Source organism: Mobula birostris, chromosome 30 (genome assembly GCF_030028105.1).
Source record: "Mobula birostris isolate sMobBir1 chromosome 30, sMobBir1.hap1, whole genome shotgun sequence".
Classification (NCBI taxonomy): Eukaryota; Metazoa; Chordata; class Chondrichthyes; order Myliobatiformes; family Myliobatidae; genus Mobula; species Mobula birostris.
In genome coordinates, this window is record NC_092399.1 from 20,650,877 (window position 1) to 20,669,391 (window position 18,515).

General features: G+C 40.8%; 1 protein-coding gene across 1 annotated transcript in view; it reads right to left on the reverse strand.

The window, feature by feature from the left end:
- Positions 1–18,515, reverse strand: part of csmd2 (CUB and Sushi multiple domains 2) — a 689,393-nt gene that overhangs the window by 148,603 nt on the left and 522,275 nt on the right. Inside the window, exons 42-43 of the mRNA XM_072247323.1 lie at positions 3,519–3,707; positions 1,464–1,610 (exon numbers count right to left, since the gene is read on the reverse strand). Of these exons, the coding sequence (XP_072103424.1) occupies positions 1,464–1,610; positions 3,519–3,707 (336 nt within the window). The remainder of the gene's footprint in view (positions 1–1,463; positions 1,611–3,518; positions 3,708–18,515) is intronic.

Sequence of the window (18,515 nt, forward strand, 5' to 3'; positions counted from 1 at the left end):
ATCTTTTAAGTTGGCAGGTTATCCAAGTGAAGAGATGGACAGAAACCAGTGCTTCTAGCTCACCTGTTCAGAATTCAAATGTCATAAAATAAAGTTGAAGAGGTGAAAATATTTTTATTAAAATGCTGCATTTAGGCTGTAAATTAAGTTGAACCTGGCTGGGTTACACCCTCTTCTATTTGGATTTGCTGGCTGTGATACATTTATATTCTGGGTACTATATCTACCTACAGCATATGAGCAAAAAGAGAAATTATTGGAAAGGAACACACCTCAAACATCCATTTATTTAAAGTGTGAGGATGGAGGCACAGTCCAGTATCCTTATGCTATTCAACTGGAAAAGTATCAGTTCTACATAACTGCAAAGTTCCATACTTTATTCTTCTACGCCCCACAAAGACCTCAATTTACTATCAAATGGGTTCAGTCAAGACAATAGCACCCACCAATCCCTGCTGATGAAATACCTCAATTGCAAGAGAATGGCCTCTTTTCACACAACGGCTAATGCTATGTTCTGATAGTGGTAATTTCTCATCAAATACTGTGAAATTGTGGTACATTTCCTGATATCAATTGAAAACCAATGAGACTGGGTACTGAGCGTCCCCAGTGATTTAATTTTGTCAGTGAGGTGTCCATTCCAGCAATTTTCACTGGTGGCTTTGGTTGTGAAATAACCCGCTGTTTCTGAATTGGAAGCCTCACTTTAGGAATTTGGCCTGTAGTTCAGTGCAAAACTGTGGGCAGTGTAACGATGCTAAACATTGAACTGAACCTTATTTTTACCCAACATCACCAAAGTATCGCACTTGACCCGTAGAATGTATTTTCTGTTTGAATATTCTTCTTGTGTCAAATATTGTTTCTTTTCAATTGAGATACAGCACAGAATAAGCCTTTCCACCCCTTTGAGCTGCATAGCTCAGCAACCCCCAAGTCACTCCTGGCCTAATCACGGGACAATTTACAATGCTCAATTAACCTACTAACTGGTATGTCTACCGAAGCTGGAGCACCCGGAGGAAACCCACATGGTCAAAAGGAGAACATACAAACTCCTTATCAGCGGTGGGCGGGAATTGAACCTGGGTCACTGGTACTGTAAAGCGCTGTGCTAACCACTGTGATGCCCCAATCGTGTGGCAAATGACTACACTGATTGCAGATTAGAAAGCAAATAAAGGATACTTTCTCCAATTTTCTTCACTTATGCAGGAACATTTTCAATGGTGATATAAACAGAAACCCACAGATATGACTAAATGGCAATGAAATTAGAGCAGAGCAGTAGTACACTGTGAAAGAGAATTCAAGGCCCATGAAGATACACTGTTTCTATTTAACTATGTTTAATTAACTTCTCTTGGAGGTATCCTTTTGTTATGTTCTGTGGTTAACGCTGAAGCCCAAGGTAACATTCTCATCAGTGGTAAGACTTTGGCCATCTTGTTACTAACCTGAGTAATTTATCTTAAATCCTTTCCAGTTGGCGGCATGGTCAGATGACCAGCGGAGGTAAACCTTGTTGCTTGAGCTGATAACTGTAATTGGAGATGTATAATTGCCACTGAGAGAGATAAGCAGTGGGTTTTGGCTTGAGGGACCTGTGGATAACAATAGCATTCGAGTTAGGCATATAGATGTTACCTGATTTTTTAAGCAATGAAACACCATCCTCCATTTGCACTCAAATGACAGATTAATTTTCCACCATGCTGTTCCAAGTGCCATTCTCAGAATTTATCAAAGGCACTGTGAAAATGTTGTGGCTAAATTAGAAGACCTCAAAGTGGAGACACGGAAAAAAAATATGTTTTGAAAGGTAATGTGTATCTTTCTCAAGATTCCAATTTGTTATGCCAGAGCTATGTAGATTTAAAAGAATAATCTATATGCAAATTTCAACCACCTGAATATTAATCTCCGTAACCTTAATTTTAAAGTAATTGACTTCAGAAAATATGAAGACTAAATCATAGCTGGGAACTTGCTAAGGACAACCCAGACTTAGGCTGTGACGCCAACAGTCACGTTCCAGTACAACATCTGAACGGTAGGAGTGGAGTGAATGAAGCTGACTGGGAAGCAAACATTTTGTGTGGTGTCAGATAACTATGAAGCTGGCTGGGTGAATTAAGCTCAGACTACTTCCCTTATTTCAATATCCATTAGACATTTCAGTCTATAAGGACCTGTTTATAAGGACTATCACACAACATAAATGTGGCCTACTATTGATAAGAGGATGGGAGGGGATCTGATTGAAACATATAAGATTATTAAGGGATTGGACACGCTAGAGGCAGGAAACATGTTCCCGATGTTGGGGGAGTCCAGAATGTGAGGCCACAGTTTAAGAATAAGGGGTAGACAACTTAGAACAGAGTTGAGGAAAAACTTTTTCACACAGAGGTTTGTGGTTCTGTGGAATGCTCTGCCTCAGAAGGCAGTGGAGGCCAGTTCTCTGGATTCTTTCAAAAAAGAGTTAGATAGAGTTCTTAAAGATAGCGGAGCGAAGGGATACGGGGAGAAGGCAGGAAATGGGTACTGATTGTGGATGATCAGCCATGATCACAGTGAATGGTGGTGCTGGCTCGAAGGGCTGAATGGCCTACTCCTGCACCTATTGTTTATTGATAACTTTTTAATTTTGTTCACAATTAAAAGTAATGTCTAAAATCTGACTAGAGATGTGTTGAGATTCGCTTGGAGTAGCCCAATCAACACTCAAATAGAATCATACTGTCACCTTGACCACAATGCAAATTTCGAATTACATACATGAATAAATTGCATAACCAGATAACTGACCAAAGATAATTCACCTGCAAAAATTATTTTTGCACTAATCACATTCTGATTTTGCCTGCCATACTCTCGATAGCATAAGGAACCTTTCTTGCTACATCTTTCACCACGCTGGCCTGTTTGGCAGGTGGAGAATTGGGGAGACGGGAGGGCAGGGGAGGAACTGAGAGAGGGAAAGAACATGTTCTGGAACACTCTGCTGAGATAAATCCTACAGAAGGAACATTTTAAAAAATGCAGATACTGAAAACCTGAATTAAAAACAGAATGTACAGGAAATGTTCAGCAGGTAGTATCTGCAGAGAGAAAAACAGAATCAATGACTTCTCAACTATTCTGATTGGGATAAGTATCTAACAGGGAGTGGTGGCAAGTATATTATATTTGCCCTCTCTCTAGGCACCAAAGGGGATATGGAGGTAATGCCAGGGTCCTCACATATCTGAGTAAATACATAAAGACTTTCGATAGCATCAAGATCGAAAGTTTCTCTGATTGTTTGGGTAATTGTACAGCTGGCACCATCTGAGCTCATGTAATGGAGGATTAATAAGGCCCATGAAACTAAGGTTTAGAAAGGCATTAATCTCTACAGCAGAAGAAAGAGTGACATCCAATTAAGGCACAATTATAAAATGATTGTGTGCAATATATCTATGGCATGCTAATATCAGAATTATGAATATTAAATATTATTAATTTACCATCATATATTTCCAGTTCATCAAACTGTCGTTCACTTTGAAAGAACTCAATTTGAAGAGTAACGTTGTAGCCTGGATCTACTTTAATAATCCATGAGCAGGTATGGAAATGTCGGTAATTCCCAAGGAAGCCTTGATTTAAGATGACTCCTGAGGAATCCATGAGGATCTCATTCACTGGGCAATGTGCTGCATCAACATAACCAAAAGTCAAATTATATCACATCACTTTGCTTTGAAAATCAATTGTGAAGAAACATCTTCAAAAGTCTTTTTCTCATTTGTCTGGGGAACGGAGGAACTGAACATACCTGAAGAACTACTCAAGAACAGTAGGCCCTAAATCACAAAATTTCACAGGAGGAGCCCTGGCAATAATTTGACCAGACAGATTCATTCTGCTGTCACCTATCTCTGAACTGTCAGGATATCAATCAAGGCGGCAGAGCTAAAATCTCACAGGACAAGTGATTTTATACAGTTCTGGAAACCTCCTGAGAGATGGCCCAAGTGTCACTTACTCTGTCTTCTTCTTATCATAAATAAGGTGAGCCATCCTGACGCTTATCTGCACTGCTTTGGCTTAATTTTGTGGGAATTAAAACTCATGGAGGAGAAGTACAGTTTCTGTCACTGCAAGGAGTTGCCAGTATGATATCTGTGGTGCCACGGTAATGTAGCATTTACCGCGAAGCTATTACGGCTTGGGACTTTCTGGCGCCCAGAGTTCAATTCTGGCGCCATCTTTAAGGAGTTCTTCCTTGTGGAATGCATAGACTTTCCCTGGGTGCTCTGCTTTCCTACCACAGTCCAAAGATTGTAGACTACATTAAAATGTCCACGTTATAATTATCTAGTTAAACATACTCAGCCATATTTTATTTTTGCCATCTGTACAATAGTTAGTTCTCAGTCCCGTTTCAGACCAGATGTGGGCAGATTAATTGGGCATTGTAAATTGTCCTGTGATTAGGTTAGGGGTAATCGGGCTTATTGGGGTTTTTCTGGGATGGTGTGGCTTGAAGGTCTGAGGGGACCTACTCAGTACAGTATGACTAAATAATATTAATAAATAGACATATTGTTTTCTCCCTTTGAATTCAGTATCAGTGAAGTGAGTAGAATTGTGAATAATTGCTGTCTGTTGCTCAAAAATGTTTATTTATTCATTCAGGGAATGTAGGTTTGTGGACAGGGGATTAGCATTAATGAAACATTACTAAGTTCCCTTGAGAAATTTGTAAAGAAGCTATCTCTTGATCACTCGTAAACTGTATCACATCTGACTTGCTAGGCCATTTCAGAGGACGATTAGCTGTCTTCAACATTGATAATGGTCTGGAAGCACATACGGGTGAGACCAGATAAAGGCAGATTTCGGTCCCTTAGAGATAGACAAAAACAAAATGTTTCTTTTTTTTGTTGCTATAATTCACAGTTCCATGACTACCATCAGTAATACTAGCTTTTCATATGGCAGATTTAATTATTACTTTGAAATTCCACAGTTGCAATTATAAGATGTGAACTCATGCCTTTGGATTATTACCTCACACTGTTCATCACCAGGTTACATGTCTGGTAACAGAGCCACTACATTAATATTCCCTCATTATCATTATCTAGTAAACATACTCCACCATAATTTATTTCTGCTATTCGCATATTAGTTCTCAGTTAAATTTCCGATCAGATGCAATCATCTTTCACAGTTTAAAAGTTACTACTGCTGCTATAACAGTGAAACACATCCAATTTGTAGGCCTGATATTACCTGAGGCATTTAGTTCAGATTCATTCTGCAGCACAGATCAACCCACGTTACGGTCATCTTCTGTATACTTTGATCCAAGACAGCCACAAATAAACCATAATCAGCAGTAGCTACAGAAAGTGCATACTGCAGTACTGATAACACTGGATAACAAAGATTTTCCTTTCTGAATACTTTTGTGTGTATCTTATGGATTTTGGGCTGCTGATCATGAAAATCACCATGAAATTTCCCTATCACTCACCATTTAAAAAAAAAATCACCTACATTTGTTATTTCAATTCATAATTCAAGTCAGAATAACTGATGCCAAGATGGAGAAATGCATTTTGGTTGGTCCACAAATCAAACAGGTCCTCCATGACAGGCAATTAGAAGAACTTCAAGTGGGACCGCAGAAAATCGCATGGAAGGCATTCAAGGATGTTGAAAATTTCCTTGGCAACTACAGAGCACCAAACTACATGCAGCTGTTTGACAGCATGCTTCAAGCATACAAAAACCATGAAGTGTAACATGTCACTAAACATTCATTTTCTGCATTCCCATTTAGACTTCCTCCCTGCAAATCTTGGTGAAAGGTTTTCCCAGGACTTTGGGATCATGGAGAAACGGTATCAGGGCAACTGGGACCCATCAATGCTGGCTGATTATTGCTGGACACTGAAGTGAGAAGCTTCAGACACTGAGTAGAAATGAAAACCATCAACAAAGCACTTTTAGCTTAGTTGAACTATTGCAAAGTGTCAGGAACATCATGCAATTAAATTCATTACATTCAATAAAAGTTAATTTCTTATTTCTCCAAATTCTTATGTGATCCTGAAATTGTATTTATGTTTAGCTTCAAGTGATCTATCATTAACAAAAAAAAACTTCCAAGGAAGCAACACTTTCAAAAAAAGTTGCTGTCCAGTGCGAGTGGTCTGTTCAACTAAGACACGGCATTGACAGCTACTGTATTACTGGACACATGGACTGGATACTCCATGAAACTGGTGGCCCTGATCAATTATTCATAGCAAGACAGTTTGAATAGCTCACAGATAACTTTTTCATTACCCTCCCCCCCCCCACTCTCCACTCCCCAGAAAATAGTCACATATCACTTCTGCTTTATTTGAAGTTTCCCCAAAGGCTAATTGTGAAATGGAGTACAATGAGATTGATGATTCCTGCTCCTTATTTTGCCTTGTTTCAGTCCGGAATCTGAAGTGAAGTTGAAAGTTTGTGTCGTTATGGAGTAATGGGATTTTGCCGTTTAGAAGGTCAGCCAGACCTTGTAAAGATTTGGAATGCTGCATTCTTCATCTGCCCTAATGTATTTTTTTTCAAAGGGAATTAGTGGCATTCATTTGGTCAGATTTATGTCTATATCATGTACATCGACTTGTGTCTCCTGCTTAATGGATGATACACCAAAGTGACAGTCCTTGTTGAATCAACTGTGGGATAACTGTTGAGAACATTAGCAGGAGTCTGAATAGACAATGTGCATCCCTAAACCTTGAGAGATAATGTTTCAACTTCAAAAAAAGAAGTTTACAGTGCACTTGCCCAGATGTTTGGTTTCTATTTATTGGATATCCAGATGACCTCTACTACTAACAAATAACCATATCTTTCACTGGGATGCTGAGGGGGGAGAAAAACACTGGGCAACACCAGGGGAAGATGCGGCGTAGAAGATAACAGAGAAAGAAATAAGAAGAGAAAACTAAACTGGAACTCAAGTAAATCATTGTTAATTTTAAAGAAAAACAACGAAAGACACAAGATAGATAATAGTAAAAGCTTATCTTAATATGAATGGGTCCTGAGTCAGGGTCTTGGCCTGAAATGTTGACTGTTTATTCATTTCTATAGATACTGAGCTCCTCCAGCATTTTGTGTGCGTTGCTTTTAATATGAATGATATGGCAGATGAGGGGAATGAAATTGAAAGGCAGTGAGAGGGGGTGAGGTGGATTGAATGGAATGATATGGGATTGAGGGAGAAAGAAAAAGAGTTGTGCATGCAGACACAAAGAGAGGAGAGAGAGACAGGTGGGAGCATCAGAGAATGGAAACCATATACTGCAATATTATCTTATACTCGTTAAAACACACTGGAAAAGGTAGCGGAAATTTTATTTTATATTTTTATTTATTGTGATACAGCACGGACAAGGCTTTTCCAGTCCTTCAAGCCGTGCCACCAAGCAACCCCTGATTTTATCCTAGCCTAATCACAGGGAAATTTACAATGACCAATTAACCTACCAACTACAACATCTTTGGACTGTGGGAGGAAACCAAAGCACCCGGAAAAAATCCACACAGTCACAGGAAGAACGTACAAGGGTGGGAATTGAAACTGAGTTACCTGTACTGTAAAGTATTGTGCTAACCACGATGCTACCAGGCTGCCCTTAGAGAGAGAGAGAGAGAGAGAGAGAGAGAGAGAGAGAGAGAGAGAGAGAGAGAGAGAGAAAGAGAGAAAGAAAGAGAGAGAGAAAGAGAGAAAGAGAGAAAGTGAGAGAGAGAGAATGAATCAGAGAGTTAAAGGGATTATAATAATTGCATAAAAAGGAGACAATAAATTCATTGAATAGAAGTGTCAGTACTATTGACATTGTTCAATTTATATGCTCATAAATTACTTCAATGATCTCAAACTGTTCCACTGTTGGTATCAGTTACCAATCTGTCCCTTCAATGAAGTACCAGGGTCATCAGTAAGGTATGGAGTAAATGTTACAAATCCCAGAAGTCAGATCTATTTTGAGAATGAAAAAAAGTTTTCATTCCCTTTACCTCTTGATTATTCTCATTATAAATCTTTACAAAGCTATTAAATATGTGTCTATTATAAAGATAGCTTGTGCAATACAATATTCAAATGGCTGATATATTGCCAAGGTCATCCTCAAGTGCACCTAATGGCCTGAATCTCCTACTGCACAGCGGGAGCATATTAGTTGTAGTGCAGTTTGAAGGGACCTCAGTCATTCATATGAATTTCTGATTATGTGCTCCTTGCATGCAAATATCTCACTCATGACAAAAGTACTTAGATCCGTGTTCTTGATGTACTATTTCCATACAATTGGGCTGTTTTGTCTTCAAACAATAGATAAAAACAGAATCAGGTTTATTATTACTGACCTGTGTCACAACATTTCTTCTTCTGTGGCGAAAGTACAGTGCAAGACATAAAAGTGATTGTAAGTAACAAAAATGAACAAATATGAAACAGAGGAATACAAGGTATGGTTCATGGACCATACAGAAGTCTGTTGGTGGGGGGATGAAGCTGTTCCTAAACTGATGAGTCAGGGTAGGGGGTCTTCAGGCTCCTGTACCTCCTCCACAATGGTTGTAATGAGAAAAGGACACGTCCCGGATTATCAGGGTCCTTAGAGTTGGGTGCCATCTTTTTTTGAAGCTTCCCTCGATGGTGAGGAAGGTTGTGCCCTTGGTGGAGCTGGATGGGTCCACAATTCTATGCAACCTCTTGTGAACCTGTGTCTGGGAGGCCCCATACCAGGCAGTGATGCAACCAGTCAGAATTCTCTTCAGTGTTCATCAGTAGAAATTTTCATGAGTGTTTGGTGACATATCAAATCTGCTCAAACTTCAAATGTAGCATGTCTGTCTAGGTACCATATCCAATGCAGACTTTGGTGACCACGGTTTTCCATATAGATCTATCCTTCGTTTTTTGGATGATTTCCATTTCCTCGATGTGTAGCCACCTGGCTAGGCTTTTGATGTACATAAGCCAAGGTCTTCCTCTAGGTTTACTCCCCTCAATCTTTCCAGAAAGTATGAGTTTCTCTAGTTCATCTTTCTGCATGATGTGTCCTAGGAATCTGAGTTGTCTTTCTCTTATTGTTGGTCTGAGTGATCGAACTGCTTGGCCTCTTCTGAGAACTTCTTCATTTGATGTGTGTGTGGTCCATGATACTTTTAACATTCTCCTGTGGAACCATAATTCAGCTGCTTCTAGTCTCTTTTCCATTGCTGGAGAAATGGTCCAGCATTCACTTCCATAAGTCAGGACAGAATAAATGTAGCACTGCAGTATTCTGTTTTTAGTGTACGTGCTCATCTTTCTGTCTGTTAATATGGTCTTCATTTTTTGGAAAGCTTCTTTCGCCATTGCTATTCTGTATTTGTAAATGTAGCATAACCTCTTTTTTTTGGGGGTGGGGGGGTGGGGGAGATTGCATCAATATGTTGCGCCCATGATAGATTGAGATGTTAAAGCTGCCCACTCTTTCCCCTGCAGACTCCTCAAAGAAAGCTGCTGTTTGTACTCCCGACTTCCCCTTCTTGAAGTCCACAACCAATTCCTTGGTCTTGCTCATGCTGAGTGTGAGGCTATCGTTGTAAAACCACACAACTAGCCAATGCATCCCACTCCTGTATGCTTCTTCATCACCATCTGAGATTCCGCCAACAACAATGGTGTCATTGGTCTACTTACAGCTGTGCATAGCTCTGCTGTCATGAGTGCACAGAGAGTAGAACAGTAAGCTAATCATGCATCCAGAGAAGTACTGGACACCGAGCTGTAATCGACAAACAGCATCCTGATTGTACGTATTGCTTTAATCCAGGTAGTTCAAGGCCAAGCGGAGGGCTACTGAGATTGTGACCACTATAGACCTGCTGTGACGGAAGGCAAACTGCAGTGGGTTCATATCCTTGCTCAGGCAAGAGTTAATTCCAGATGTGACCAACCTCTTAAGGTACTTTATCACTGTAGATGTGAATGCTACTGGGTGATAGGCATTCAGCAGTTATCATCAGGAAATTCTGGCACTTTAATTATCTTAAGGTATTTATAAAGTGACATCTGCTGAAAACCTCCCAGTAGAAAATGAGAAGAATCAACACAAACACTTGACCGTTGATCTATGGAGAACAATAAGTCGCCTTGATTTTTACTCAGTGTGGTCAATTTGTTTTTTAATAGGTAGATTACAGCAGTGGTGTTTTTTTTTTCTTTGTAGTTAACTATTCAGTGAGACAATGACCACTTAACATTTGGGATAGGGAATCAATAAAATCTAATTATGGTTCACCTCTATGTACTTATACTAAAAGTGAGGAACGGAGAAGAGGATGAACAGAAAAAAAATTGGGTTTAGTTTGGTCTATTATCCTTAATGCTCCAAAACAGAATCCAGAGAGCTTCTGCAGATTTATGGGATCATCAATACAAATATGGATGAATACAGAACAAACAGATTGAAACACTGATTAATGCACACTGCTGATTAGATGGTGGAATTCAATGCTCCAGCTAACCCTGCTGCATAACTTCACATGGCTGAAAGCAAATTACATACTAGAGAGGATCTCACCACAACTCTTTAAAGATCAGCTATGAGGAGACTAACTGGGAATTGAATCCTTTGGTATAATTCTACAAGCATTTCATACCTTCTGGAGCTTCTTTTGTTAACATTACTGAAAAATCAACCCCTTTGCATAGACCAGAAGCTCTTGGATATAGCTCTATTTCCAGGCATTTCCCTTGGAATACAATTGGAAGAATAAACCAATGGATAAGGAGCAAAACAAGCGAGAGGAAGAATGAGGAAGCTTGGTGGGGGGGGGCGTGTAGATTCTTAGGAGACCAAAAATACTTCAGTGTTAATCTCCAATTCTCCAACATGAAACATAGTGAAGGAGATTTCTGCTTCAATGATGACATCTGAAATGTACCACTTGCTCCAGTTACAAAGGCAATCCCAGAGCAACACGAGTGTTGTACAAGGGGAGGCCGCTAATGCCTTATATTCAGAGCGAATTAGCAACCCTCTCCTGCTGCAGGCAAACAGCCAGAAATCACTTATGTTCATGCAATCTATTTTGGACATGCGACTGTCATCGTTGATTACGTGAAGGCTGTGAAATATGGATGTCTGGTACATCAAACATGTTGGAACATGTTGCAAGGTGTGAATCTGAATGATGGAGCTAGTTGTTTAGTGAATGATCAATCAATAATGCAACATCTGAGGTGTTAAATCACAGTCTTCGGAGCTTGACTTTTTACTTTCACCGCCAGCATACTAGAGAAGATCTCACTGCAACTCTTTGAAGATCAGCTGTGAGAAGACCAACTGGGAATTGAACCCTTTCGTATAATTCTACAAGTATTTCATGCTTTCTGGAGCTTCTTTTGTTATGGTCCTATGGATTTCTAAGCATGGCCTCCTGAAACCTAGTAGGGCCAACATATCTCTTCTACTTCCCACACTCTTCACCATGGCATTATGCAGTGATATTGATATTGCAAAAGACGAAGCAGTGGCTGTTTTGAGACATTAAAGCATGGATGAAAATGCATTGAGAATAATAGTTGGGACTTTTATTATGTTACAGCTGTACAAGATGTTCGTAAGACCTCACCTGGAGATTTGTAACCAGTTCCAGTTACCCAGCCATAGAAAGTTTGCAACTAAGCTGGAGACAGTGGAGGGCAGCTTTACAAGGATGTTTGAAATAGGTGGGGGAACGTCAACTCAGACCACGAGAGGCCTGCGTCAGGCATTTTCATGCCTTACAAGGCGCAGATAGGAAGCCTGTGTGGGGTGCCACTCCTCAAACAGACACTAGAGCAATGTGTGGTTAAATGCCTTGCTCAAGGACACAACACGCTGCCACAGCTGAGGCTCGAACTAGCGACCTTCAGATCACTAGGCGAACGCCTTAACCACTTGGCCACGTGCCCAACACTTTTTTGAAATATAGGAGGGTAAAGAGAGACTGGATAGGTTGGGTCTGTACTCCCTGGAATGAAGGAGCTAAGGGATGACCATACTGAGTTATATAAAATCATGAGGGGCACAGATAAGGTGAAGGTTCACAGTATTTTTCCCAGAGTACAAGAATTTAAACTAAAGGAAATAGATTTAAGATATGACATCAAAGACTTAAAGGGGAAGCAGGGAGTCTGCAGATAGGTTTGACAGATTAGGAGAATAGGCAAAGAAGTGTATGGTCATGCACTTTAGTAGAAGGAATAAAGGGGAGAATATTCTGAATTCAGACCTGCAAAGTAACTTCTCTTACTACCAACTCAGCAAGCAAGTTTACAGCTGCCAGGAGAATGATGTTGAAGCCAGTGTGTTCCACCGGGAGCTGTGCGGTACGGTGTTCAGTCTGGAGTCAGTATTCGCTTGGCAGAAGATAGGCTGTATTGTGGTTGACTGCAGATGTCTGCAGCATTCATGGACTCAGAGCCTCAAGCCGCAGTGTCACCTGCTTACAGCCGCCGGGAGAGAGGCATCAGAGCCGGGATGCTCCGCCAGGGTCGGTGTGGCATGGCATCGTCCAAGCTGGAGTCAGTGCTGTTGTCACCCCCAGTGTTCGCTTGGCAGAAGACAAGCTGTATTGTGATGGACTGCAGATCTCTTCCGCATTCATGGACTCAGGGTCTGGACTTTTTATTTGCGTGGCTGTATCTTTGTGATATTTGCATGTGCTTGCTATCTTCTATGTGTTATGTGTGCTTTGTGCTACGTGTGACTGTTGGTACTGTGACTTGCAGCTTGGCCTTGGTGAAATGCTGTCTTGTTCAGCTATACTCACGGGTATTCATGTATGGTTGAATGACAATTAAACTTGAATTGAAATTGTATTTGAATTGATTGAAATTAACCTTTAGGGGATCCTGCACAAGGAATCCCAAGTCTTGTAACACCTCTGAATTTTGAATTTTCTCTTTGTTTAGAAAAATAGGCATGCCTTTAATCCTTCTGCTAAAGTACATGACCATACACTTCACTTCACGACATTCCATCTGCCACTTTGCCCATTCTTCTTTCTCCACCAATTCTTTTTCCCCTATTACTGTCTCTCCAGCATCATATTCCAGCAGTCCGATATCCACTCTCATCTCTCTTTTGCTCTTTATATATTTGAAAAGAAATCTTTTGGTATCCTCTTTTATATGATTGGCTAGCTTACATTATATTTCTTCTTTTCTCTCTTTATGGCCTTTTTAGTTGATTTCTGTTGGTTTTTTAAAGCTTTCCAATCCTTTACCTTCCCACTAATTTTTGCTATATTATATGCCCTCTCTTTTTCTTTTATGCTATCTTTGACTTCCCTTGTCAATCGCAGCTACCCATTCTCCCTTTAGAATACTTCTTCATCTTTGAGATGTATCTATCCTGCACCATCTGAAATGCCCCCAGACATCCCAATTGTTACTATCTGCTGTCAACCCTGCTGGTGTCCCTTTTCAGTCATCTTTGACCAGCTCTTCTCTCGTGCCTCTATAATTCCCTTTATCCATTGTAATGCTGATACATCTGACTTTATCTTCTCGCTCTCAAACTGCAGGGTGAATTCTATCATATTATGATCACTGTCTCCTAAGGGTTCCTCCTCCTCGAGCTCCCTAATCAAATTTGGTTCATTACTCAACACCCAATCTAGAATTGTCAATCCCCTAGTGGGCCCAGCCATAAATAGTTCTAACAAGCCATCTTGTAGTCATCCACAAATTCCCTCTCTGGATCCAGCACTAACCGAATTTTCCCAATCTTCCTACATATTGAAACCCCCCCTAAGATTATCACAATCTTGCCCTGATTATATTAGCAAAGATTGCGCTGGGCAGTCCACAGGTGTCGCCACACTTCTGACACCAACATAACATGTGTGCAAGTCACTATGATTTTGGATTTTGGAATGGCGAGAGTAAGCCAGAGCTCTGGGAGAAACCCAGACAATCATGAGGAGAATGTATAAACTGCTGGCCAGCAGTAGCAGGAATTGAAATCCAATCTTACAGCCAGAGCTAACTGCTGATGCTCACTGCTACAATACCATGCCACTCCACAATTATGTCATTCAAAGGATGACTATATGACATAATACTCACTACTTTCTTACCCAGACATAAAGGACCAATTTACCTTCTTTAAGTTTCTTGATTCTCTTGATTACGCTAGTGGCAAAGAACTCACGAATAAATTGATTGGATTAAAAAAAAGTTGGAAGACCCATTCTAATGACTATGCACCTTTTGCAAGAATAAACACACAGAAAAGGCTGGAAGAGCTCAGTAAGTCAGGCAGCATCTATGGAGTGGAATAAACAATTGACGTTTCACAACAAGACCCTTCATCAGTGCAAGTAGATGATCTCTGTCTTCATGCACTTCCAAAATTCGGCAGGAGGTGGCAATGTTGCACAATTAATGATCACTTCTTGCCCATGAATTTAGCAGTCCCTGCAGTGGCTTTGCTCTGGTCTCATCTCCCTAGAATGTATTTCTGGTCAATATCAGTAAACACAGTTTTCTTGATATTGGATTGTAGCCATTTTCAGTGTGCTAAAAAGTGCTGCAATGTGCCCTAATGTTTAATCTGCAAAAAAAACAAAACTCTAAATTTGTGGATGTTGTTTTGAAAAATCATTAAGATGATTTGCACCAATTTCCCTTCATTAAAAACATTGCCTCCACAGATCCCAGCGGGAAAAGTGTCCAGAATTTGCAGTTGCTGGATTATTCTAAAACTAACCACTGGAGACCAAGTTAGTGACTAAAATCCTGTCACCTTCTGTGACAGCTATAAAGTTGTCAAGGAAAGCTCAGTGGGTGGTGGGGGGTTGGTGGATGAGGTCAGGGGGATTATAGTGGAAGTAGAGAGGGTAAAGTGAATACAGATACAAAATAACCCCATCTATTCCATGATCATGTGTGTAGATTGATTCTTCTTCCACGATTGGCCTCAAGCAAGTGTGAAACATAGGCTCATAATTTGAGCAGAGATCGGAGCACTGAAGTGAAAAGGTTCTGTCAGTACAACAGCACTTGGAAAGGATCTCCAGTTGAAGCAGAGTGGTGAGGAGATAGACAGGCATGACCAGACAGCAAAGTAGCAGTGTCTCAGCTCTTAACTCTTGTTGGCAAATTTAGGTCATCTACCCTTTTCTTTGACAGTAGGTTAAATTGTGTCGGTAGGGCTGTATTTATTTATTTATTTATTTCATTTAGTGATTCAGTGTGAAATAGATCCTTCCAGCCTAATAAGCTGTACAGCCTAGAAACCCACCTATTTACACTAGCCTAACCACAGGACAACTTACAATGACCAATTCAGCTACTGGCCGGTACATCTTTGGACTGTGGGAGGAAACCAGAGCACCCAGAGGAAACCCACACGATCATGGAAAGAACATTTGAACTCACACTAACTGCGACACTACTGTGGCATCCCTGGTCACCCTGCACAGTGCTGATGTCATCGCATGTGAAATTAATGCTGACGAAATGCCAGCTACCCTGTGTGGTGCCTGGTCCAACTTCCATTTGGAATGGTTGCAGTCGTTATTGAGTCATCGAGAGATACAGTACAGAAATAGGAGCTTTGACCCACTGACTTCACGCCAGCCTTCATGCACCCATAGTTGATCCTACTAAAGTATGAACAAAATGTATTCAATGTACAGTTTTTGTGTTAAATACAGACAAAATCAACTCACTCATCTAAATATTTGGAAGGATGGGTCTTACACTGATTATCTATGAAACAATGGTTCTTTACCAAACACCACCTTACGAGGGGTAATTAATAAGTTCGTGGACTAAGGTAGAAGGAGATGAGTTATACAGCTCTCTTTACATGCACATGCAGTTCATCTCTTTGAGTGATAATGCAGAAAGTTTGAAGTTAATAACTCATGGGTTAATCATGCATCAGGGGTAATTGACGAGTTCGTGGCCGAAGATAGAAGGAGATGAGTTATTAACTTCAAACTTACTGCATAATCACTCAAAGAGTTGACCTGCATGTGCATTGTGCATGCAACAAGAGCTGTATAACTCATCTCCTTCTACCTTAGGCCACAAACTTATCAATCACCCCTCCTGTGGACACTTTCTGGAGGTCCAAGATCTGTATGTTCCATGACCGCTGGACTAAGTGCGTAAATGCAGGAGGGGACTATGTTGAAAAATAAATGTGCTAGATTTTCTAAAATTGATTCCTTCTACCCTAGGCCACGAACATATCAATCACCCCTCGTAATTCAACGTTGCAATCTGACAATATAAGTTCATGACCAATCTCAGAAATGCAGTCTTGTTCAGCAAGGCATAACTCTTGCATAATCCAGAATCATATCTACAATCAAAAAAATCATAACATGTTAGCTCCTTGATGTTCTCTGTACATAAGAGCTACACTCCTCACTGTCGGTCCTGTGTATGATAGGAGATCTGTTGAATTCATTGCCATGGGCAGCCATGGAGGACAATTCATCGAGTACATTTAAAGGAGAGGTTGATGAGTTTTTGATTTGTAGGGGTATCAAAGGTTATAGAGAGAAGGTGGAGAATGGGGTTTGAGGGAAATAATAAATCAGCCATGGTGGAATGGCAGAGCAGACTCGATGGGCCAAATGGCCCAATTCTACTCCTATGTATTATGGTTGTACGTACAGACCAGTTGCAGTCCTCGCATAGTTAGCCCTGACAATTCTAACCCTACTTACATACCTCACACAGTCAGACCAGTTTTTATGAACTCAGTTATCCAACTCCCATGGTCATCTGTGATTTACAAACCACAGGTCTATTGTGTTGCCCAGAACAACTTATGCCTTGCCAATTGCTCAACTGCTGGCAATTGAGCTCTACTTTTGGAAAGTTCAGTGCCCCACCTGAGGAGTCTACCTAAACTCACTTGTCTATTTTCCTATCTGCCTCTGAAGGATCTAGTGGAACAAAGCATTGACAGTGTGCTGTTTTACTGTGAGGCTTTCTGCCTGTTATTGTGTCAGATGGCCCCCACCAATGTCAGTCTAGGCAACGCCAATCCGAATAGGCACACATAATGTGCATGAACGACTGGTGAAAACCTAAACTCAATAATACCACTCAACAACACCAATGGCCGGGCTCCACACAGTTGGCTTCCAGGACTCGCAATGTCAGCAGTGAGGTGTCACACCAGTGCTGAGCAATTATCAGCTGACAGAGGAGAATGACATGGTAGTCAGCACATTGCTTTTGCACCTTGGTTGTTTGTCAGTCTTCGTTTATGCATAGTTTTTCATAAATTCCTTCTTATTTCTTTATTTTCCTGTAAATGCCCGCAAGAAAATGAATCCGAAAGTCATATATGGGGACATATACATACTTAAGATAATAAATTCACTCTGTCTTCGACTTTGACGACTGGGCGTCTATGGAGCAAATACTGCAACGAGGTCCAAGTGGAGAGATTCAGAAGCATCACTAACCTCAGATGTTTTACTTAGTTGAATCACAGGTCTCCCCTCATCCTACCAAGCCATCATTCCTTATGGACCCAAGGCTCTCACTTCAGTCTTCCTGACCATAAGCCCCCATTACCCCACCCTGTCCTTGCTTTTCCTGCCATCTACCTGTTTCTCCCAGTCCCAACAACTTCAGCCCTTCTGACCTAAGGCCTCTCCTCACTCACCTGATTTTACCTTACCCAGCACCTTCAACTTCCAGTCTTTTGTCTAACATCCTCAGTGCCCAGAGTCACCCCAGTGGAATTTTTGAGTGGGGCCAGGCACACACTGCTGGAAAGGCTGAGATCACACTTGTAGAACCAGTATACTCTAATGAGGTGTGGCTAGCAAGTTTGGTTTGCTTGCTGGCCATTGGAAGATCAGTTTTGTTCACTATCCCATATCTAGTCCAATTGTACATAGTCATGCTCCTCACAGTTAGCAAAGGTAATCATCCATGCATTGTCTTGGCCTGCATACCTTTGTTAGATTGCCATTAACAAAGCCATCAATCTTGTTACATTGTCTATTTTATCCATTTCAAGATTTTACATTGTTTGATTGGCAATGAAGCACAACTTTTGTTACAAGTTCAAGTTCAATTATCATTCAACTATATATGAATATAGCCAAACAGAACAGTGTTCCTCCTGGGCCAAGGTACAAAACACACAGCCAACAGCGCATTGCACACTGCACACAGCACGAATAGCATGCGGGGTTATAATTTCAAGAAAGAAAACAGAGTCACAAAGAAAAAAGATAATAATATAACCCAGTTCCCTGTGTGGCATGACTGTAGACTGATGGAGAGTTGTCCAAGCCCCGCTTGTACATCCAGTGAGCGAAAACTGGAGGGCAGTACTGACAGGAGGGGTCAGCCCCCAACCCAGAACAGATTTCAGGAAGTAAATTAAGCAAATTTAATTCAAAGGATGAAAAATTAA